The sequence below is a fragment of the Capricornis sumatraensis genome, chromosome 8 (assembly GCF_032405125.1).
Source record: "Capricornis sumatraensis isolate serow.1 chromosome 8, serow.2, whole genome shotgun sequence".
NCBI lineage: Eukaryota > Metazoa > Chordata > Mammalia > Artiodactyla > Bovidae > Capricornis > Capricornis sumatraensis.
The window spans coordinates 51,060,152-51,085,504 of NC_091076.1; the positions used below are offsets into that span (position 1 = coordinate 51,060,152).

General features: G+C 39.9%; 1 protein-coding gene across 1 annotated transcript in view; it reads right to left on the bottom strand.

The window, feature by feature from the left end:
- Positions 1–7,744: 7,744 nt before the first annotated feature.
- CA10 (carbonic anhydrase 10) overlaps positions 7,745–25,353 on the bottom strand; it is a 783,887-nt gene continuing 766,278 nt past the window's right edge. The window contains exons 6-9 of the mRNA XM_068978556.1: positions 18,631–18,703; positions 12,331–12,485; positions 9,597–9,771; positions 7,745–7,767 (exon numbers count right to left, since the gene is read on the bottom strand). Of these exons, the coding sequence (XP_068834657.1) occupies positions 7,745–7,767; positions 9,597–9,771; positions 12,331–12,485; positions 18,631–18,703 (426 nt within the window). The remainder of the gene's footprint in view (positions 7,768–9,596; positions 9,772–12,330; positions 12,486–18,630; positions 18,704–25,353) is intronic.

The following is a 25,353-nucleotide window of genomic DNA, read 5'->3' on the forward strand; positions in this document are numbered from 1 at the left end:
CCTTCATTTTATGAACCTCCCTGGTCCCAACTGCTTGGTTTCCCAGGTGTGCTATGTGTCTCCTCTGGGGAATCATCTCAGGCTGTGACACTCCTGGCAGATGTGAACCATCCAGGATCCCAAGAAGACATGGTTAGCAACTGGGAACCTGCTGACAGTTTGGTGGAAGACACAGTCTCTGGGGCTGAGATTGCAGCAATCCCTTGCCTTGTGGCTCTAGATGTTGAACATCTGCCTCTCTCCAATTGGGGAGACATCTGGCTTATGACATCTGGCTTATGCTCCTTTGGTATTCACTCAATCCTTTGTTCTATTTTCAGAAGAGTTTTTGTTTGTTTGTTTGTTTTGTTTTGTTTTGTCTCTCTGGCATCCCATGGTTTGGATTGCTATCTCACATTAGCTCCCTCAGATTGTCCTCAGGGCATTCAGTCCAAGTCCTTACTCTAAGGGCCAATGATGCAGCCCACACCTCCCAACCCAGCTCCCATTCACTGCTGGCAGACACGAGCATCTGCGACACTTATCTGTTAGTAGTTGCAGTTAGGCACATAGTCTGTGGTGTTTATTTATTTATTGTTGTTCTTTCTCCCAGTTATGTTGCCCTCTGAGGTTTCAAAGCTCCCCAGAGACACACCTGTGACAGGGTTTCCTACTATGTGGGAACTTCTCCTCCTTCATGACTCCCTCCTCAGGATGGGTCTCCATACCTAAATTTGTTTCTGTGTTCATATAAAATATTTTGCCCTATCTCCTTTCAAAGGTATTGGGCTGCCTTTCTGGTGTCCTCTACCAGTGTTCAGAAGTTGTTTTGTGGCTACTGCTCAGTATTCAAATGGTCTTTTGATGAATTTGCGGGGGAGAAAGTGATCTTTCCATTCTAATCCTCTGCCATCTTGGCACCGTGTACTATTCTGCCTTTTCTAAATCCATATTGAACATGTGGAAGTTCTCAAATCACATATTATTGAAGTCTAGCTTGGAGAATTTTGAGCATTACTCAGCTAGCATATGAGATGAGTGCAACTGAACAGTCGTTTGAACATTCTCTGGCATTGTCTTTCTTTGGGATTGGAACAAAAACTGACATTTTCCAGTCCTGTGGCCACTGCTGAGTTTTTCATATTTGCCGGCATATTGAGTGCATCACTCTCACAGCATTATCTTTTAGAAATTGAAGTAGCTCAGCTGGAATTCCATCACCTCTACTAACTTTGCTCATAGTGATGCTTCCTAACGCCCACTTGACTTCACATTCCAGGATGTCTGGCTTTTGGTAAGTAATCACACCGCCATGGTTATTTGGGTCTTTAAAATATTTTCTGTATAGTTCTTCCATGTATTCTTGTCATTTCTTCTTAACATCTTCTGCTTCTATTGAGTTCATACCATTATGTCCTTTATTGTGCCCATCTTTGAAAGAAATGTTCCCTTGCTATCTCTAATTGTCTTGAAGAGATCTCTAGTCTTTCCCATTCTATTGTTTTCCTTTATTTCTTTATTTTTATTTTTACTTTATTTTACTTTACAATACTGTATTGGTTTTGCCATACATTGACATGAATCCACCACGGGTGTACATGTGATCCCAAACATGAACTCCCCTCCCACCTCCCTCCCCACAACATCCCTCTGGGTCATCCCCATGCACCAGCCCCAAGCATGCTGTATCCTGCATCGGGCATAGACTGGTGATTCAATTCTTACATGATAGTATACATGTTTCAATGCCATTCTCCCAAATCATCCCACCCTCTCCCTCTCCCTCTCCCTCTGAGTCCAGAAACTATAAAACTCCTAGAGGAGAACATAGGCAAAACACTCTCCGACATAAATCACAGCAAGATCCTCTATGATCCACCTCCCAGAATTCTGTAAATAAAAGCAAAAAATAAACAAATGGGATCTAATTATAATTAAAAGCTTCTGCACAACAAAGGAAAATATAAGCAAGGTGAAAAGACAGCCTTCTGAATGGGAGAAAATAATAGCAAATGAAACAACTGACAAACAACTAATCTCAAAAATATACAAGCAACTTATGCAGCTCAATTCCAGAAAAATAAACTACCCAATCAAAAAATGGGCCAAAGAACTAAATAGACATTTCTCCAAAGAAGACATACGGATGGCTAACAAACACATGAGAAGATGCTCAACATCACTTATTATTAGAGAAATGCAAATCAAAACCACAATGAGGTACCACTTCACACCAGTCAGAATGTCTGTGATCCAAAAATCTGCAAGCAGTAAATGCTGGAGAGGGTGTGGAGAAAAGGGAACCCTCCTACACTGTTGGTGGGAATGCAAACTAGTACAGCCACTATGGAGAACAGTGTGGAGATTCCTTAAAAAATTGCAAATAGAATTGCCATATGACCCAGCAATCCCACTGCTGGGCATACACACCGAGGAAACCAGAATTGAAAGAGACACATGTACCCCAATGTTCATCGCAGCATGGTTTATAATAGTCAGGACATGGAAACAACCTAGATGTCCATCAGCAGATGAATGGATAAGAAAGCTGTGGTACATATACACAATGGAGTATTACTCAGCCATTAAAAAGAGTACATTTGAATCAGTTATGTTGAGATGGATGAAACTGGAGCCGATTATACAAAGTGAAGTAAGCCAGAAAGAAAAACACGAATACAGTATACTAACACATATATATGGAATTTAGAAAGATGGCAATGATGACCCTGTATGCAAGACAGCAAAAAAGACACAGATGTGTATTGTTTTCCTATATTTCTTTGCATTGATCACTGAGGAAGGCTTTCTTAACTCTGTTTGCTATCCTTTAGAACTCTTCATTCAGATGGATTTATCTTTCCTTTTTCCTCTGTTTTTAATGTCTCTTCTTTTCTCAGTTATAGGTAAGGCCTCCTCAGACAACCATTTTGCCTTTTTGCATTTCTTTTTCTTGCGGGTGGTTTTGATCACCACTTCCTGTACAATGTCATGAACTTCCATTCACAATTCTTCGGGACTCTGTCTATCAGATCTAATCCCTTAAATATATTTGTCACTTCCACTGTATAATCATAAGGGATTTGATTTAGGTTGTACCTGAATGGTCTAGTGGTTTTCCCTACTTTCTTCAATTTAAGTCTGAATTTGGCAATAAGGACTTCATGATCTGAGCCACAGTAAGCTCCCAGTCTTATATTTTACTGACTGTATAAAGCTTCTCCATCTTTGGCTGCAAATAATATAATCAATCTGATTTCAGTATTGATCATCTGGTGATGTCCATGTGTACAGTCTTCTCTTCTGTTATTGGAAGAGGGTGTTTGCTATAATCAGTACATTGTCTTGGCAACACTCTGTTAGCCTTTGACCTGCTTCATTTTGTACTCCTAGCCAAACTTGCCTGTTACTCCAGATATCTATTGATTTTTGCATTCCAGTCCCCTATGATGAAGAAGGCATCATTTTTTTATGTTGTTTGTAGAAGGTCTTATAGGTCATTACAGAACCATTCAACTTCAGCTTCTTTAGCATTAGTAGTTGGGGCATATCCCTGATTTACTATGATATTGAATGGTTTGCTTTGAAATGAACAGAAATAATTCTGGCATCTTTGAGATTGCAACCTAGAGCTTCATTTTGAACTCTTTTGTTGACTATGAGTGCTACTCCATTTATTCTAAGGGATTCTTAGCCACAGCAGTAGATATAATGGTCATTTGAATTAAATTCCCCTATTTTTGGTCCATTTTAGATCACTGATTCCTAAAATGTTGATGTTCACTCTTGTCATCTGTTTGACCATTTCCAATTTGCCTTGATTCATGGGCCTAACATTCCAGGTTCCTATGCAATATTTTTCTTTCAGCATTGGGCTTTACTTTCATCATCATTCACTTTCACACAGATCACAGCTTTCTGTAGCTCAATGAAACTACAAGCCATGCCATGTAGGGCCACCCAAGACAGACAGGTCATGGTGGAGAGTTCTGACAAAAAGTGGTCCACTGGAGAAGGGAATGGAAAACCACTTCAGTATTTTTGCTTTGATAACCCCATGAACAGTATGGAAATTTTCTGCATTTGCAAAGTAACAATGGTGATTACCTTGCCCTTGCAGAGTGCTGTGTGAAATGAGATTATATTTATAAATTGCTAAGCATAAGACTTAACCCACAGGAAATGTGTGATCCATGGTAGATTTTATTAATATGTTTCCTTGGCTGGGTCTTGGTAGTTTTTGACTTTTGGTCAATTGTATTAACTGGTGAATGATGGGAAAGTGAGTTTCTGCTTCTAGCAATCTTTCTCTTAGTCTTTCCGGAACAAAAGAATTGGGATACTTCTGTGAACTATCCCAATTTTCAAGTTTTCACGTTTCAGAGAGCCTAAAATTGCTCTGGGGTCCTGTAGGGTGAATAAGGACTCCCCTAAAGGTGTTTTCATGTTAATTGATTTTCCTCAATTAGATATTTTACCCTGGTGCAGGTAGCTATGGGGCAGGCCTGAGGACTGAACTCCTGTGCAAACACCAAATGACTGTTACATTTCAGAACATGTGGTGCAGTGAGTTGTGGTTGTTCTGACATCAGCATGGAAACCAAACTGCTACCATGGAAATGGGAACAAGTCCTTAAATGGTCTTGGAAACTATAAAAAAAAATGTTCTTGAGAGGGGAACCGTGAATCTCCACACTAAGAATTTTTCTCATACATTTTGCCCAGAGTTCTCTTCTGTGTATATTTACCTCCCTCTGCTATTTGTTAAGGAGGGAATTGGGTTTCAACATATATTTTCCTGAAATGTCTAATTATCTTTCTCAGAAGGAATGAAGGTGAAAGTGTTAGTTGCTCAGCTGTGTCCAACTTCTAAGGTGAAAGGAATGTCCCTGTAAGCCTGTGGCTCACTGGGCAAAACCAGCTGGCCTTCACACACTGAAGACCACAGCAGCATCACTGCCTGACCTTCCTAAGCACCATGGACTGAAAATGAAAAATGAATTTTTATTCCTTGATGACTTTATCAAGCCAACTGTTGGGGGCTTTTAGTGCTTTTTAAAATTCTTCTTCACTTTTTAAAGTGGTATAAATCTAGCTAATCTTTATTACTTCTATCTGGTTTGAAGACAAAGTACTCCAATTTTCATTTCATAGTTTGGAAAATCCAGTGACTGGGAGAAAGGGCATTTTTGATGGGCTTAAGGTGTGGTAGACAGGCTAGTTCACTCCATTTTGAGTTCTGTTTGGCCAGAGTGAACCTCTGCCTGGGCCAAGGGATTCCAAAGGGATGACAAACTAATTTCCCTTTTTCCTCTTTGTACTGATAACTGAATAAGAGACAAGAGTGAAGGAATAATAGAAAGTCTGTGAGAGATCACTGTATCCAAATCACTTATGTACAAGAACATTCTTCCAGGGAGGGCAGTTGACTTGTCCAAAGTCACAGAAGATGCTGGTAACAGAACAAGGCCTAGAAACTCAGCCTCTTATCTTCCTTTCTCACTGATACTCTTTCCTTTTTGCCTCAACATACTATATATACTTACCTATGTGCTGAATGCTGGGTATCTATTGCTGTTATTTGGTATTAACTTGTGATTGGTGCTAACCCCTCCCTGGGGAAAGTATGGTACAGAAAAACCTTTAATAGGTAGGCCACACACATGCTCTATAGGCACTATTTCTAGAACAATCATCGCAGGTATTTTGTGAGATGCTTTAATCAGCTATGTAGCATTTAAGGCCTCTTAATTCATAGAAGCAGTTATTGGGATCTCCAATTAACAGATCAGAGAAGTAGCAACTTGCTTAAGATCACACACAGCAAGTAGGCAAATGGTACACTGAAGATTTGAAGCCAGTCCGGGCTGATATAATACATCACTCCTTTTCATTGCAGTTTAAAGAATATTTTGACTCAGAGGGAAGGCAGCAAGCCATACAGAGAAAGACTACCATTTCCCCACCCTTAATATTTTCAGGAAGATCTGGTTATATGCAAAAAGTGATGCTTAGATACAGGGTCACATGTCATCATGGTTAAATCCATCATCACTTTGGTGTAAAATGTTTTAAAACTCCAATTAAGTGTGTTATTTCAAATATGAAATATATGACAGATTTTTATCTAATTGTTTATTTATTTTTGTCAACAAGCCTAGCTACCTGGCTGAAGTTTTTGGCATATTTGTAAATGTTCCCATGTGCACAGAGCATACACACTTGTGGTTTCTCACTTTCTGGAGGCTATAACAGAAATAAGAGATGAAAGTTATTTTTAATTTGGCCTCTGGATGAACATCCAAGTCCTCCTTTCCAGCAGCTAAGCCTATATGATTTCTCAACAGGGTATTAATTATCTGGCTCTAGGAATATAAACAGATGGGCTGTTCTGGCAGCTTCAGCTGTCCTGCTGGCCATAATACAATTGCTTGTGGACCCAGCAGGACTCAGAGGCTTCAGCAGAGAACATCGTCCTCTTAAGTAAACTCAAACAGGTGTACTAAGTAACTTGTTAAACACATTTATTGATTTCTTGACAGTAACCAAACACAGTGAGTGACCATTATAAAGAAGAAAAGAAAGGCATTCATTTGTACTTTGTGAGATCCAGTTGCACCTGGAGAGAAAAGACACCCCTTACGCAGAAATTACAAGGCAAAGTGCATTCCTTCAAGGGAGCATCATTGGCATGGGGGTAGAAGTTTTGAAATGCAAGAAATCTATTGCCTGCTATCTCAGGATGAAGCTCACCTCCTATTCATGATCAAGCCATGGAGTGGAATTAAAATTATGCTTAGCTTATCAAATGCATTCCTGATTGCCACAACTTCAGTAAAAAACTGGCTGCAAATTAACAAAACATATATGAAGGAACAAGTAAAAACAATAATGCTGTTGTATGAAGACAGAGCTTAGCCTGTAAGGAAGGAGAATAGATCAAAGCAAGAAAAATGAAATTAACTTGTTAAACACATTTATTGAGCTTTTAACAATAACCAAACACAATGTATGACCTTTGGAAAACAAGAAACAGCAATGGATCTATCTGAACTTGGCAAATCCTAGTATAGATATATGACAAAAAGGAGCAATCTCCATTTTTTAATAGTCTGTGGTGATACACACACACACACACACACACACACACACAATGTGTATCTCTTCAATATCTGTCCTTTTTCTTTTTGAATTGTTGAGTAGATGGAAGAATCATAATCTAGAAATGTGTCCTTGGCTAACTTTATCCTGGCTTACCTGTTACCAGCACCTTTAAAGGATCTTAGGACACTATCCAAGATTACTTGATGCAAAGAACAAAGTCCACGTGATGCTGTCAGAGCTGTGTTTTCTCCTTTCTCTCAGAAGAATTTTGTATGTACAAAGACTGAAAATTCTCATTGGGTAGATTCATTTGTTCCAGAAAACAGTATTAAAATTGTACTCAGGTTAGTTGGTTATTTTCTTCTAAAACCTTTAATGAATGAGCCTTTTGTTTCTGAAACTTGACTTCCCATCTTGGGTGCTGTGTGAGTGTGTTTGTATGTATATATATTTGCATGTGTGCGTGTTTGTGAGTGTGTGTAAGAGTTTTACTCCTCTGCCAAGGTTTTGCAGACACTTTTCATGAAGGAAGGGCCAATCCAAAGAGTGAATGAAGCTTGAAGGAGGGAAGGAGAGAGAAGAAAGAAGAGGGACATTTTAGGTTACATCAATTCACAGTCGTAGCATTTCACTGAGGTGGAATTCTTCTTGGCTTGGTTCCCTACTTGAGGAGCCATTCATTTACTGGAAAGAGAGAAAAAGAAAGAAATAAAACAAAACGAACAACACAAAACAAGGCATAATTGGATGAACTTGCACACGGGTTGGGCAGCTTACTTCAAAGGGGAAGGGACAGTTTTTAAATGTCTGCTTACTTGTATGTATGCCAACTGTCCTCTCCACCTTCTTACGAACTTCTGGGTCTGAGATATCTAATAGTATTGCCATTAGCTACATGTGGCTATAAATTAAAAATATTAGTTGCATTGCCATACTAGCCATACTTCAAATGTTCAATAGCCACATGTGGCCAGTAGCTACCATATTGGTCAATGCAGACAGAGAACATTTCCATTGTGTCAAGAAGCTATAGTGGATGGTGTTGCTTTAGACCAGAGGTGGGCAAATGGCTGCTTGCAAGCCAAATCCACCTGTGAACTGCTTTTGTGAATATAGTTTTATTAGAACACAGTCACCGAATTATTTACATATTGTCTATGGCTGCTTTCACATTACAACATCAGAGCACAGCAGAGCAAAAGCCTCTATTTCTCATCTGGCCCTTTGCAGAAAATGTTAGCTGATCCCACTCTTAGACTATAAGTTCTTTAGGGATAGGGTCATGTCTTCATCACCTAGCTAAGTGCCTGGCACATAGCAAGTGAAAGTCAAAGTCAAAGTTACTTAGTCATGTCCGACTCTTTGCTACCCCAGGGACTGTATAGCCCACGAAATTCTCCAGGCCAGAATATTAGAGTGGGTTGTTGTTCCCTTCTCCAGGGGATTTTCCCAACCCAGGGATCAAACCCAGGTCTCTCATACTGCAGGCAGATTCTTTACCAGCTGAGCCACCAGGGAAGCCTAGCACATAGTAGGTACATAATAAATAAATGTTGAATAAACAGAAGTCTCAATGAATAAATGAGTTAGCACTCCTGGATGGAAAGAAACAGAAATTATAGTTTTAGTACTCTGGGTATGTCTGAAAGAGAGAGAAAATTAAAGAAATTTGGGGGACGTTGGAGCGATACAGTGGAGGCCAGTAGAGGTAGTTGCTTCTAAAAGTTGTATGGTAATATCCACAGTCCCCATATTCAAGCAACATATTATCAGTACAAAGGACTTCCCTATCCAGTCTCTCATTTTCTCCTCGCAACAAATCATGATGTAGATGGTATAAGGACTGTCATGCGAGCCAGGGCTAGAGAGGTAAACGGTTTGGCTTGTTAGTGTCAGAACCAGGCCTGGAACTCTGCTGTCCTGACTCCTGGTTGAAGACATCTCCATGACTCATCTCCACTTTCCTTTCCATATTGGAATTTTACAACAATGATCAATAGGTACTTAGTGTGTAGAAAGGAAGAGAGTGGGTTGGATGTGGGTTACAGAAGGTGGGAGGCACCCTGAATACTCTCCTTTAGTAGGAATTCTAATCACTTCTAGACACAAAGCACTGGAAGAAGATGTGTTCAGAAACATATCTCATTGGGCCCCAATCACCTGGTATCTAGAGTTATTTGCTCACCTTCTAAAGGAAAAGGGATCTATTTGTATATAACTAAAAGCATTAGTGCTACTAGTTGTCCTATTTTAACACATAATTTTGGAGAAATCAGCTTCTCTGAGTTCTTCTGTAAAATGGTGATAAAAATGCTATCTTTGTCTGTACCAGACAAGATTTAAAGATTTGATCTGTGTTTCTGATTATGACATATAATTTTTTCAATAGAAAAGCACCATGAAAATATCATTTACAATCATGATTCCTACAAAAAGAAATAGTTCAAAACCTTTCAGAGTAGGTTTACGTAAGAAGACTAGAGTGACTTGTGTCTACTGCCCTCTGAACCCACCTCTATACTGAAGCTTCTGTGCCCGGTTGTTTGGGCAGTCCTTCCCCTGTAAACTGAAGTTGATGTTGGTGCGGATGCAGCGGTTGTTGAGTGACTGGACAGGCCTGAAATTGTCACTCATACTCAGAAAGATCTGAGATGGTTGATTCTGGCTGAGCAGACGTAAGGAATGCATCTGAGGGGAGAGAAACAGCTGTGAGATCCACCCATCCTCTTACATGTAATAGGGAAGAAGTAAGACTACATAGACCATGGCCAGCCTGGGCAGTGCCAGCTGTGTGGGAAAGTGTACCTGAGTCTTCCACAGACCCTGACCCGTGTGTTCAGTGGGTACAACCCACTGATACCTCCATGCTTGGAGAGAGCCTTACTTTAAGCTCACTGGTCCCTGGTGTGCCTTTGGACAAGTCAGTGATTATTCTCTGTCCTATGATACACTATCAAAGGTGGAAACCCAAATGCATATTCTCCAGAGGCTCTTCTCATGCTCACACCCTGAAGTTGAGTAATTTAGGGAATTATTTTCTGATATGAGTATTATCAAAATTATAGTGACTGGTACAAGAGTCAAAGCTAAACTAAGCTGGATTAATTAAGTTATTTTTCTGTGATGATCAGGACCAAGAGCTGGACTAAAATGCTTTCAGCTATGTTCCACCCATGACTGTGAAATTAAGGAAAACTCTCTAGCATAGAGGAGGATGAACCATGGTGAAGGGGGAGCAGGAGAGTGCAGAGAGAAAGGGCTTCTGCAGTTTTGATTCCAGTGAATTCTTGACATCAATTTCTGATCTTAAATTCCATAAGATGTCATGGGTAAATCTTTTGTCTAAGTTCAGGTTATCCCAAAGTGTTTGCTTGTCACTAAAAAAAAAATCCCAATAAATACAGATAGCATCAGGCACTTAAAATTGTTCAAAGAGTTGTCAGATTGTGAGTACATGTCCTATAAAGGAATTTGGTTTTGCTTCCTTTGCTTGTGTTTCCTTTGAACTTTTATAGACCCTCACAATCACAGGATAGACTCATGTAATTTACCGCCTCATTATAAAGAAGATAATTCACTTTACAGAAGTGGGGCAACAGGCTTAGGAGTACATAATGATCCATTAACAAAGCTGACCTCAGAAGCCAGGTTTCCTGATTCCCATCCAGTTCTGAGAAATGCTAGCTAGCCCAACAAGGAATACTGTGGGAAGCTCTAAAAAATCCTACATTCAAATATGCTTATGAAATGCTACACATCATATTGCCTCCTCTTGGAGATAGACATATATTATCATTCTAAAGGCCCGAAGAAGTCTCCCAGCAATGAAACTGATTTGGCTCTTTTTAGGTACAGTTTTTTCAAACATATTTGACAATATCATCAATTTTGCTCAAATGCTTTTGAATACTAGAGTTGGCAGAGCACACTTTGGGAACTAACCGTTATTCCTTTCTCACTCAGGCAGGTAGGGCACATCTATAATTATTTCAAGCTCAGTCTTTCAAGATACTAATTCCTTAAACATAAGTATGATGGGCTGAATTGTCTACCCCACAGATGCAAATGTTAGAGTCCTAACCCTCAGTACCTCAGAATATTACCTCATTGGAAAATAGGGTCCTTATGCTGTTAAATCGCTCACTTGTATTCAACTATGCACAACCCCATGGACTGCAGCACACCAGACTTCTCTGTCCTTTACCATCTCTCAGAGACTGCTCAAATTCATGTCCATTGAGTTGGTGATACCATTCAACCAACTTATCCTCTGTCGTCCCCTTCTCCTGCCTTCAATCTTTTCCAGCATCAGGGTCTCTTCCAATGAGTCAGTTCTTTGCATCAGGTGGACAAAGTATTGGAGCTTCAGCTTCAGCATCAGTCCTTCTAATGAATATTCAGGATTGATTCCCTTTGGGATTGACTGGTTTGATCTCCTTGCAGTGCAAGGGACTCTCAAGAGTCTTTAATGCCGCAGTCAAAAGCATCAATTATTTGGCACTCAGCCTTCTTTATGGTCCAACTCTCATATCCATGCTGACTACTTGAAAAACCATAGCTTTGACTATATGGTCCTTTGTCAGCAAAGTAATATCTGCTTTTTAATATGCTGTCTAGATTTGCCATAGCTTTTCTCCCAAGGAGCAAACATCTTTTAATTTCACAGGTGCAGTCATCATCTGCAGTGATTTTGAAGCCCAAGAATATAAAGTCTTTCACTTTTTCCACTGTTTCTCCATGAAGTGATGGGATGGGATTCCATGATATTTGTTTTTGAATTTTGAGGATCATTATAGATGTAATTAAATGAGGTTATTGAAGTGGACACTAATCTAATATGACTAATTGGGGTAGACCCTAATCCCATTTGACTGATGTTCTTATTAAGGGGGATTTGGGCAAAGAGACACACACATTGGGAGAATGCCATGTAAAGATAAAGGAAGATTGAGGTGATGCTTCTATAAGCTATGGAATACCAAAGCTTTTCAGAAAACCGCCAGAAACCAGGGAAGAAGTATAGAACAAATTCCCCCTTACTTCATCTGAAGGAAATGTCTCTGCAGACAGCATGATCTTGGACTTAGAGCTTCCAAAACTGTGAGGTAATATGTTTCAGTTTAAGCCACCAAATTTGTGGAATATTGTTAAAGCAGTCCAAGCAAATAAATACAATAAGCACTCCAAAAACCCAGCCAGTCTTCACATCATCTTCCCCATTAGCTAAAAGACCACAGAGAAACTCACCTGCATCCTGGTTATATATACAGGTTTGTTCATTATTATCCAGTTTGCTGTCTCATAGCAGGGAGGGATAGTCATGGAACCATCATAGGTAATGAAACTAGAAGTCTCTGGATATAGTTCTTCTATATTAAGTCCTTGTAGTAAATATGCATCATCTAAAGAATAAAATAAGACTTAATAATTAGGACTCCTGAGAAAGTGTTGGTTATTACTGATAACATTTTTCTTTTTTGATTCTTTTCATATTCCAGTAGACTGTCAGGATAGGCTGCAGGAACAAACAGTCCCCCAAATATAATCATTTTAAACAACAACAACAACAAAAAAAAATGTTTATTTTTTACTCTAGTACTAGTCATGGCAATATGGAGCCACCAAAATGTTTTAGGCAGAGGAATAACATGATAACATTGACACTTACTGATGCTTCCTCTGATGGTGGCTTGGCTATACAATATGAAATTGAATGTAATGAATAAGAAAAGGAAGCATTCAACACATCTTTATTAAAGGTTAACATGATTTGTTTAATCAAGCTTGCACTTTGACCATATTGGATACTCTAGCATGCTGCTATTATTTTATTTTATTAAGTGTGATAGGGAGGAGGGACTGAAGGAGACTACAGAATGAGGGGCATTCCAGGCATGGTTCTAGAGTAAAGAAAAAAAAAATAATAAGGTTTTTCTGAAACTATAATCAGCCTCTGTGTTGCATACACATTTGAGGACAGGTGTGTGTGTGTGTGTGTGTGTGTGTCTGTGTCTGTGTCTGCGTGTGTCTGTGTGTGTTCTCGTAGAGAGGGAAGGCCAGAATCAAAAGGATATGTTTATGGATTTAATCCATGTAAAAGAATAACAATCTGCTTCCAAAATACTGTTGTGCAGATATCCCAGATTCTGCTGCTGTGTAGATTTTCTTTAAAAGAGTTTCCAAAGTCAGCTGAAATTAATTTAGGCTTTTTTTTTTCATTGTCAGTCTGGTTTAGTGATAGTGTGTTATAAGATTTGGTCAGACATATGAAATCCAAACTTTCAAAGAAAGTAGAAGCTCACTAGACTATTGCCATGCATTGCATGGGTCCCACACAGGAGCTGGAGTTCATTTGAGTAAACAAGCTATGTTGCTTATGTGCCCTGTGTTGTATTCACCTTGAAGATAATTTTATTTAGTATTATATTGACCTTCCTCTCATCTCCCAAGAAGCTAGATTTGACCAAAACATACCTAGGGGTAATAGAGAAACACATGTTATTAAGCACCTTGTTTATACCAGTCTTTGTCCAGGCACTGTATTTAATCCTCATCTCAACTCTCTCAACATCAGTATTAGTATCCTCATTTTATTGATGAGGAAATTACCTAAGAGAGGTTAAGAAACTTGCCTGAAGCTATACAGTAAAGATATGGTAGAGCTAGGAGCCGAGGTCTGCTTAGTTCTATATCTCTTCACCAGAACATATTGAGTGCTACAAGCATAGTGTAGTATTATAGTCCTATACAGTATAGCTTTTACTAGCATGTTGGCTTCCAAAATTCACAGTCCTTTTGGCAATATTTTCCTGTTTCCTCTTTCTATGGATTACTGACATTGATTTTCTCAACTGGCTCAACAGAATGATTTTGCACAATTCCTTTTTTTCTTCCTAGTCATCTAATGTATGTTCAAATCAAGCAAATGGACAGTGTGACTACTGGCTGCCATTCTGTGGTGATTTTACCCCATGATTCCATGCTAACTCCTGCCTCTTTACACCTCTTGAACCAGTTGATCAGACAGATATAGATATACAAGAGGTGGCTCAGACGGTAAAGCATCTGCCTGCAATGCGAGAGACCCGGGTTCAATTCCTGGGTCGGGAAGATTCCCTAGAGATGGAAATGTCAATCCACTCCAGCACTCTTGCCTGGTAAATCCCATGGACGGAGGAGCCTGATAGGCTACAGTCCATGGGGTCGCAAAGTCGGACACGACTGAACAACTTCACTTTCATGTTCACTTCCAGGGTAGAATTTAAAAACTATCTTTAGAAATGATTTACAATGTTAGATCATGGGCATCTGAGCTGTTCTTTAAAAAATGAGGATATCAACATGAATCCACCACAGGTGTATACGAGTTCCCCATCCTGAATCCCCTCCCACCTGCCTCCCCGTACCATCCCTCTGGGTCATCCCAGTGCACCAGCCCCAAGCATCCTGTATCCTGCATCGAACCTGGACTTGTGACTTGTCTCATATATGATATTATACATGTTTCAATGCCATTCTCCTAAGTCATCCCACCCTCGCCCTCTCCCACAGAGTCCAAAAACAAATACAATATTGTAAATTAATTAGCCTCCAATTAAAATGAATAAATTTATATTTAAAGAAAAGCAAAAAAAAAAAAAAAGAGGATATGTTTCTCTCTTCTCTATTTATTCTCTGCCATGATCTCATCCAGGTTTCAATGCTATCTGGATCCAAGTGACTTCCACATTTATATCTGTAGTTTATCTCTCCTGAAATCCACACTCATATATACAGCTGCAAACTCTATACTTCTTCTTTGAAGCTCATTTCGAGATTAACATATTTGAAACTTCTGATTCCCTTCTCACCCGTGAGTATGTTTCATCCAAGCAAATGGAGTGATTCTTTTGTCAGGAGATCATGTCACTCTCTGCTCAGAATCTTAGATTGACTTTTCATTATGAAACATCCCCAAAGGAAAGACTGATGGGGAAGAATGACCCCATCTAGTACTAATCTCTATGTCTCCTCTGGTTTCAGTATGCACCAAATAATGGTGATACCACTGTCTTCCTTTGAATGGCAATGATTTCACCAGTAGTCCCATGCCAAAGGAGAAGCAGGAATTGCAGGGGGCTTAGGATGGTATGAGTCTGAAATTTCAAATTGCCCATAAGTTCTTTGCTTAGTTTATGACCCTTCCAAAGTGAAAACATTGGCAAAAAGCAAAAAGAAGTCTCTTCAGATTGAACTAAATTTGGGATTAAAAGAACAAGCTGAGCAGCTTCATGTAATGTGATAGTATTAGCAATACAACTAGATTTAAGACCTCAGAGCTAAGGTCAGAGCTAAGAGCTAAGCTCAGAGCTAAGAGCTAAGCTTTCCTTGCCCATTAGGGAGGAAGACAATAGGAAAGAAAGAGCCTAAAACATCCCTGGAACGACCTATGCTAAAATCCTTACTACCCCAATATGGATGAGTAAACTATTGTTCAGGAAATGTTCATTCCCTTCCCAGCCCAGAATCCATGGGAGCATTTTTATGTTGGGCCTGGCCATGTGACTTGCTTTGAAGAGTGAACAGTGGATAGAAGTGACAGTGTGTGAGTTTCAAGACTAGGCCTTAAATAACATCAAGCATTTCTGATCCCCAACATGAGAAGTACTTGATCCTAGACCAAAGAAAGCCATGCTTTCTGACCTTATCTGACATGTAAATTTACCGAGTCACTCCAACCAACCCACAGATGCAGCAGTGAGAAATCAATGCCTATTGTTGAATGCTTGTTCATTATGCAGAATTTGCTGACTAATAGAGCCACTCACTAAATGTGTATCATTGACAGAGGGCTTCACTTCTTAGAGCTTTGCTTTCCTCATCTATAAACTTGGATAGCTAGTAATACCTATTTTTGGAATAGGACTATGTGAGCACCAGCTGAGATGCTGCATGTGAAGCTCCCTGGAGTATGGAAAATGTTAGCTAGCATTACTTCCATGTTCCTGATGCTGAAGCAATTAGCAGAGTGTGTACACATCTGAGTGAGTGTGGCAGACTGAAGCTACACTGGAGTCTAATTCTGGGTAGCAGCAGAAAAATGGATTTGTTGTGAGGGTGGTAAGGGACCAAGGTCAGGTGTTTCTGAGTATTGTGGTTGGATAGTAGCTGGGTGGAGAGGGTGGGATTCATTTCTTTCTTGATTTCTTAAAAGGATGAAACAGAGGACTCTGGTAGGGGCCCCTGAGCAGGAGGTGTTGTCTACCAGAGTTCATGGGAAAATGCCAGCATAACCTGCTGTCTCCTGCTGAGCCCCTAGAGGGACTTCTCAGGCTTATGTTTCCCACACTGGCTGTATACTCAGGCATGACTCCTGTTTCAGAAACTTTCTTGTTGCTCCCTTGTTTGGCCAAATTTCCACAGGCTGGCTGTCTCTAGGTGATGAGCTAGAAAGAAGAGTGTTGGCACTTTCCTGCTGAGAAAATACATCCCTTTCAGCCACATGTCCTAGGCATTGCAGTGTTTAGGTCATTCTCACTTGTCCATGCAGAGGAAGAGCTGATGAAGGCAAATTTCCTGTCTTTGAACTCTTCAGAGTCCTTTAAACCCTCTCCTTGCATTTGTGTATGCTGTTTGGAATGTTCTTCACTCTCTCCTTCCCTCCTTCTTTCCTTCCTTTCCCTCTCCTTTCTCTCCCACTCTCCTTCCCTCTCTCTCTTTTTCTCTCCCTTCTTTCCTCTATTCCTCCATCCCTTTCTTTCCTTCTGTCTTTCCTCACCAAATGGTTGTTCATCTATTTAGTACTTATTTGAATAGCAATACCTATTTAAAAAACTGCCATGAATTTTAGGCAGATTTTCTATGACCCCTAGAGTTCCATTCCAATTTTTAATACATTGTGCTTATTACACAAATCTTTAAGAAACACCATTATATGTCTGTCTCCGTGACTAAAGAGTGAGAGAATCATTGTTCACGTGAAAGGCCACCTTCCCATAGCATAAACCCATATGACTGGTTTTCTCTTTGGAAGCAGCCAAATCACTTTACATTAATCAGCCTAGAGCTGTGAGGTGGGGTGGGTTGCAAAGTTTGACTAATGGTTGACTGCAGCTAGCAATCTCTTAGATGGGGTGTTGGGGTTTAAAGTGTAATTTCATGGCTTTTCATGGTCTCTAAACTGCAAATTCAAGATTATTTGAAAGCATTTTATTTAATTTTATGCTCTTTTAGTAAAAAAGTTAAAAAACTAACAATCTTTATGAACAGTTATAAAATGTATTTACAACCCAGCACAGAAATGTCTCCCTTTGCTAAGCAATCTAAGTTGGAGCTTAAAGGACTCTATGGGTCCTTATGAGGAAGACTGGAATGGTTTTGGAGATAATTCTTCTAGCTGATTCTCCAGGTACATTCATTACCCCCAGCATCCCCAAACTCTTCATAGGGGCGTGCTCTGTGTGGAGGGCTGGTGTCTGGCCCATCTCTATATCCCAAGAGCTTCACTTGGTGCTGTCATGGGGCAGGTATGAAAGAAATGCTTGCTGAATTGATGAATAATTGAAAAAGAGAAGGGTGCTCCACACTCTTCCTCCAGCAGTCCTAGATGAGATCTGTAAGAGATTCACTTTGTCTTTCCACATCACCATCCATAGCAGTTTTCTCCACCAAGTGAGGACATGCCTGGGGTATGTGGTGTGTTAGAATGTTTGTGTACTGATTTTTACTTTTGCAAAAATCAGATTCAAAATCCTAGATTTAGAATGACCTTAGAAACTGAATTTAAAATTCTTTACAAAGGAGGGAACAAAGTGAGGATGCACTTTTCTTAAGGACAAAACCCCACTTTCCTGCTCACTTCTAATTAGTTAAACCTTTTCCTGTTATTTTCTTTAATCCCTTTGTGTATGCTATTTCCATAACTTTCGCCAAGTCCTGCAAACTCTGAGATTGCTGCAGAAGACAGTGGCATCCTTTCTACTCTACTCTTTTCAACTTTGCACCATTATCTCTTTTCTGCTTACAGATTCAGGGGATTATACACTCTAGAAACCCAGGGAAATTGGGCAGAATTCTATAGCTCATGGTGTCACACTTGGAAATGAAGAAAAATTCCACCTTGTCTGACCTGAAAGGGAGATCCAGTGACAGAGGGGGAAATGTGGTCCAGCTGAGGGCCTTGTAATGTTGAAGTTGGATCAAACCAGCTGGTGAATGCTTTCTCAATCACATAATTGGCAAAGCCCTAAATGTGGCCAACTGATATGTCGGAGTCTGTCAGCTAGTAGAGTCTCCCAGCTCATTACCAATCCATAGGATAATGATGACCATCATCATAATAATCATTATTGCTTTAGACAGGCATGGATGAAAAAGGCACACTGGGTGTTTCTGCTTGAAATGATTTGTTTCTTAGCCAACCCTGACTCTCCAGAGTGATTTTCTACAGAATTGAATGATCATGAAGCTGAAAGAGGCCCTTGGAGATCATTAGTTCTGGCTTTCTGCCTTCAAACAGGACTAACCTTTATAGAATAATTGCTATATAGAAAATTCAGCCAAACTTACTTTTATATGTTATTCTTGTGATAGTATCTCTGTTGAGCATTCGGTTAAGAAATAGGTTTGATGAATCAGAAACCTAGGGGGGGAAAGAAAATATTAATAAAAGGTAGACAGAAGTTAACTTCAGTGGAAAAGGAGGAAGGGTGAGGAAAAACATATTGTGCACACATAGACATGGGAGAACTAGTCATTCTTAGGGAAGCATTTCAGGACAGGTGAAAGTGAGAGTATGGAGGAAGGATGGGAGGTAAAGATAGAAAGGTAGGCAGGGGATAGCTCATGCCAGGCTTTGAATGTCATATTAGGGCATTTAAAGTTTATTTTCTAGGAATAGGGAACAATCAGAAGGTTTTAAGTAGAGAGTAAGGCGTGACATCAGAGAAGGCAATGGCACACCACTACAGTACTCTTGTCTGGAAAATCCCATGGACGGAGGAGCCTAGTGGGCTTCAGTCCATGGGGTCACCAAGAGGCGGACATGACTGAAGCGACTTAGCAGCAGCAGCAGCAGCAGCAGGGAGTGACATATTAGGAAGGGGCTAGTTATCTAAGTACAGCATGAAACAGAAAGAGTACCCAGAGTATTTGTGCTGATGCAATCCATGAAAGGAGAGTCAAAAATAGATTGTCCTGTTGGGTAAGGAATCTGCCATGTCCTTTAATTGAGTGCCTTGGGTCCATGGTACCTGGTGAGTCTAGGCAGAGCTAACATTACAACTAGACACTTCTGAGCTGATTGAAAATAGCTGAAAAATTTCCAAAATGCACACAGACAATTTGTGGGATTTAGTGTGTTGACTATGTGGGTGAGAGAATAAAATATGTTCTTGGTATATATGCACTTAAATAGGAAGTTAATGGTGTGTGACTGAGCAGCAATCATAGCCAAATCTCTGCTCCCTGTGGTTATAGGAAAGGTGGGGGATTAGGAGGGGACATAGATAAGTGAAACCCACAGATAAACAAATATTTTATTTTAAACAATTGCAACCCTTTTATGACTCAGATTTTGGCCGGTTGACATCTCAAGGGTTCAGCTGACCTAGATATGGGGCTTCTGAATTTATGTTACTGCTTACCTTGCAGGGAACTAGGAAGGGGAGGTAGAAAGATCAGAAGGAGGGGAAGAGTACCAGAGGCTTTGTTCATGTCATTTCTAGGTATCAGTGCCAAGAAAAGTCTGGCCTGTGTCCCATGCACAATCAGTTTGGGAATGAGTGAATGGCAAGTCACAGCTTGGATGATTCACTGTAGAGCATCTTGGAGTTGATTATGTCGGACAAAGATAGAAATGCTGTAGCTTATTTTGAGATCCAGCCTGAAAGCCTCAGGTTTGCTCAGGGAAAGAGTAGGAAGCATCCCTAAGTGGGAAACTGTTCTGAGAAGATGCAGGAGCTAGGGACAATCCTTTTACTGATCTCAGGGTCTGGGGCATAAGTTCCTGTCAGTAACCCACAGGGAAACAATCAGGACCTGTGTCAGCAATCTAAATGGAATGAGTGTTTCTACAGAAGCCTGTGAAACATTCCAGTAGTTTTCAGTTAGAAGGCTCACTTCTGTCAAATCAATCACCCTGTCAGCTGTAATGTGCCCACATTGACAGGATGACATTCACTGATTCGGAAACTTTGAGCAAAGTGAGGCAATGTCAGCAGCCGAGGCTGAGACACTCATCAAAGGTCAAGAGCTGTTGGGCAGTCCATGTTGGTCATGAGAGTTACTCACAGAAGGCCTAGTTTTGGGAAATTTACAGGAGATGTGAGCCCTTGGATATGCATTGCTTAATATTGTGAAATGCCTTCAGGCTGCATAAGAGTAAGTATGTCCCAGGTTGAACACAACAATAAGTTATCAAAGTCATAATTGTGGCTGGTTGAGGGTAAGTATTTGTCCTATGTTTGTGGACAGCACGGGGATGTAGGGGAAAATTTTTAAATGTTGTTTTCTCTTTTTTCCCTTCCAGCTCTATGTGAACAAAGTCATTAGTGTCAATATTAAAGTCAAGCAAGACCTGGGTTCCTTTCCTGAATGTACTATTATGAGCTTCATGAACAGGGATGTAATGTCAAAAATTCTCTGTACCATTTTCCTCATTTTCCTTAGGGACAATGATCCCCACCCCACAGGTTTATTGTTAGGGTTAAATGATAAAATACATATGTAAATACATGTCTCAGTGCCTCACATTTAGTAATCTACTATTTATTATAAGAGGGTCTGTGATGGTGCCAAGAGGTATAGAGCAGGGATTGGAAGGATCTGTCTGTACCAAGACCAATTTCCTTTGGGAAGTTTTATTAGGGATGAATAAAGCATAAAATCATACTTATCTGGTCAAAAGCCCTTTTCTACATTTGCCAGTGACAAGCTAAAGGAGGTGGGGTGGGTTGTCAGTGGCAGCAGTTATGTCCAGGGTTCAGCTCTCCTGGGACCACGAAAAGGCTTGATCTGACCCACGTGAGGGAGAGGAAGAGAGGAAGTTAGGAGGCTGCATGACCAGACAGAGCAAAGTGCCTCTTGTAAAAGGTGATGCTCATGAGGAAGGAGGGGGAGTGGTGCCTGGGGCTGCCCCTGTGTCTATTCTGTGTGATGATAATGTCTTCCTGAAAGCTGTATTAAAACTCCCTAGTGCCAAATCCTGAATTTCTTTCGACTGTCATCAGATTTGAAGTTCTGACTGGGGCACTTCCTCTAATGGTCTGGCTAAAACTTCCCAAGGAGATACACAATGAATGCCAACTTTTACAAATGCCACACTGCACCACCACCACCCACACCCGCTTTTGGGAAGACAGATTTTTTTTTAAGAAGTTAGAAATGTTTATTGTTTAAAACAAATATTAAAACAGCAGAAGTTAATTGATGTAAAGACTAGTATCTCAAAGTGGGTGTTGCCCACTTTAGGTTTTCTTTTCATAATAATTTGTACATACTTAATATTGGCTTTGAATTCAGGCTATAGATGGACTTTGGAAAACAATGAGGCGACTGTTAGTAGAGAATGAAAAAAAAAAATGATGAACCAAGTTATGACATAGAACATTCGGCAAAATTTTCATCTACAGGAACTTGGACAGAAGACCCTTTGTAATACCTCTAAAAGTTCTAAACTAAATAAAAGAGTCCTCAGCAAGAAAAATAGGCTGCTAATAATCCTAAGGACATTATTTCTTTTCCCTACAGGAGTTTGCTGCAACCAGAGTAGAGAAAGCCCTATCTTGGAAAAAAAAAAAAAATTGGCTGCAATTCACTACTTCAAAGGTAGTGAAGTAGATATGCATCAGATACATATAAAATTCATTAAGTTTTAAAGTCCATTACACCAATAAAATAACTACCTGTTGTGACAAAAAGACTTGCAATAGTTCAAAAAGAAGTAAGATTTCTGGACTTCTAACATTTTATGGATAGAAATCAGAATGAGAATAACAGATATTTCTTACCTAAAGAGGGGAAAACCCTAAAGGTAGAGCTGAGGGATTCAGAAGATTGTGAACAAGTTAATTATCTCAGGGAGCAGAAATGAAATCTAATCAAGGAACATCCTCAGGCCAAGAGTAGGAAAAGGTTTTTAAAATTAATTTTTATTGGAGTATATCTGTTTTACAATATTGTTTTAGTCTCCACTGTATAGAAAAGTGAAGTAGCTATACATATGCATATATGCCCTCTTTTTTGGATTTCCTTCCCATTTAGGTCACAACAGAGCACTCACTAGGTAGCATTCCCTGAGCTATACAGTAGGTCATCATTAGTTATCTATTTTACATATAGTAATAATAGTGTATATATGTCAATTCCAATTTCTTAAATCGTCCAACCCCTCCTTCTCACCTTGGTGTCCATATATTCGTATGCTATAACTGTGTCTATATTTCTGTTTTGGAAATAAGATCATTTATACCATTTTTATAGATACCACATACATGTGTTAATACATGATATTTGGTTTTTCTCTTTCTCATTTACTGTACTCTGTATGATAGTCTCTAGGTCCATTATCTAGATGGTAATCTCTAGGTCCATTATCTAGGTCCACTATCTAGGTATGATAGTCTCTACAAATGATCCAGTATTGTTCCTTTTAATGGGTAAGTAACATCCCCTCATCCAAGGTAAGGAGCAGCGGCTGTATATTCCTGGAAGAGCCATGAAGAGATACCCCAAGCCAAAGGTAAGAGAAACCCAAGTAAGATGGTAGGTGTTGCAAGAGGGCATCAGAGGGCAGACACACTGAAACCATACTCACAGACAACTAGTCAATCTAATCACACTAGGACCACAGCCTTGTCTAACTCAATGAAACTAAGCCATGCCTGTGGGTTTGAGAACCCCATGAACAGTATGAAAAGGCAAAATGATAGGATACCAAAAGAGGAACTCCCCAGGTCTGTAGGTGCCCAATATGCTACTGGAAATCAGTGGAGAAATAACTCTAGTAAGAATGAAGGGATGGAGCCAAAGCAAAAACAATACCCAGTTGTGGGTGTGACTGGTGATAGAAGTAAGGTCCAATGCTGTAAAGAGCAATATTGCATAGGAACCTGGAATGTCAGGTCCATGAATCAAGGCAAATTGGAAGTGGTCAAACAAGAGATGGCAAGGGTGAACGTCGACATTCTAGGAATCAGCAAACTAAAATGGACTGGAATGGGTGAATTTAACTCAGATGACCATTATATCTAATACTGCAGGCAGGAATCCCTCAGAAGAAATGGAGTAGCCATCATGGTCAACAAAAGACTGTGAAACACAGTACTTAGATGCAATCTCAAAAACAATGAAATGATCTCTGTTCATCTCCAATGCAAAACATTCAATTTCACAGTTATCCAAGTCTATGCCCCAACCAGTAATGTGGAGGAAACTGAAGTTGAACGGTTCTATGAAGACCTACAAGACCTTTTAGAACTAACACCAAAAAAAGATGTCCTTTTCATTGTAGGGTCTGGAATGCAAAAGTGGGAAGTCAAGAAACACCTGGAGTGACAGGAAAATTTGGCCTTGGAATGCAGAATGAAACAGGGCAAAGACTACTAGAGTTTTGCCAAGAAAATGCACCGGTCATAGCAATCACTCTCTTCCAACAACACAAGAGAAGACTCTAACATGGACATCACCAGATGGTCAACACCGAAATCAGATTGACTATATTCTTTGCAGCCAAAAATGGAGAAGCTCTATACAGTCAACAAGAAAAAGATCAGGAGCTGACTGTGGTTCAGATCATGAACTCCTTCTTACAAAATTCAGACTAAAATTGAGGAAAGTAGGGAAAACCGCTAGACCATTCAGGTATGAGTGGAAATGAAAATAGATTTAAGGGCCTAGATCTGATAGATAAACTGCCTGATGAACTATGGAATGAGGTTTGTGACATTGTACAGGAGACAGAGAACAAGACCATCCCCATGGAAAATAAATGCAAAAAAGCAAAATGGCTGTTCGGGGAGGCCTTACAAATAGCTGTGAAAAGAAGAGAGGCAAAAAGCAAAGGAGAAAAGGAAAGATATAGCATCTGAATGCAGAGTTCCAAAGAAGAGCAAGAAGAGATGAGAAAGCCTTCCTCAGCAATCAGTGCAAAGAAATAGAGGAAAAGAACAGAATGGGAAATGACTAGAGATCTTTTCAAGAAAATTAGAGATACCAAGAGAACATTTCCTGCAAAGATGGGCTCGATAAAGGAAAGAAATGGTATGGGCCTAACAGAAGCAGAAGATATTAAGAAGAGGTGGCAAGAATACACAGAAGAACTGTACAAAAAAGATCTTCACGACCCAGATAATCATGATGATATGATCACTAATCTAGAGCCAGACATCTTGGAATGTGAAGTTAAGTGGGCCTTAGAAAGCATCACTACGGACAAAGCTCATGGAGATGATGGAATTCCAGTGGAGCTGTTTCAAATCTGAAAGATGATACTGTTAAAGTGCTGCACTCAATATGCCAGAAAATTTGGAAAACTCAGCAGTGGCCACAGGACTGGAAAAGGTCAGTTTTCATTCCAATTCCAAAAAAAGGCAATGACAAAAAATACTCAAACTACCGCACAATTACACCCATCTCACATGCTAGTAAAGTAATGCTCAAAATTTTCCAAGCCAGGCTTCAGCAATATGTGAACCGTGAACTCCATGATGTTCAAGCTGGTTTTAGAAAAGGCAGAAGAACCAGAGATCAGATTGCCAACATCCGCTGGATCATGGCAGAAGCAGGAGAGTTCCAGAAAAACATCTATTTCTGCTTTATTGACTATGCCAAAGCCTTTGACTGGGTGGATCACAATAAACTGTGGAAAATTCTGAAAGAGATGGGAATACCACACCACCTGACCTGCCTCTTGAGAAATCTCTATGCAGATCAGGAAGCAACAGTTAGAAGTGGACATGGAACCACAGACTGGTTCCAAATAGGAAAAGGAGTACATCAAGGCTGTATATTGTCACCCTGCTTATTTAACTTATATGCAGAGTACATCATGAGAAACGCTGGACTGGAATAAACACAAGCTGGAATCAAGATTGCCAGGAGAAATATCAATAACCTCAGATATGCAGATGACAACACCCTTATGGCAGAAAGTGAAGAGGAGCTATAAAGCCTCTTGATGGAAGTGAAAGTGGAGAGTGAAAAAGTTGGCTTAAAGCTCAACATTCAGAAAACTAAGATCATGTCATCTGGTCCCATCACTTCATGGGAAATAGATGGGGAAACAGTAGAAAC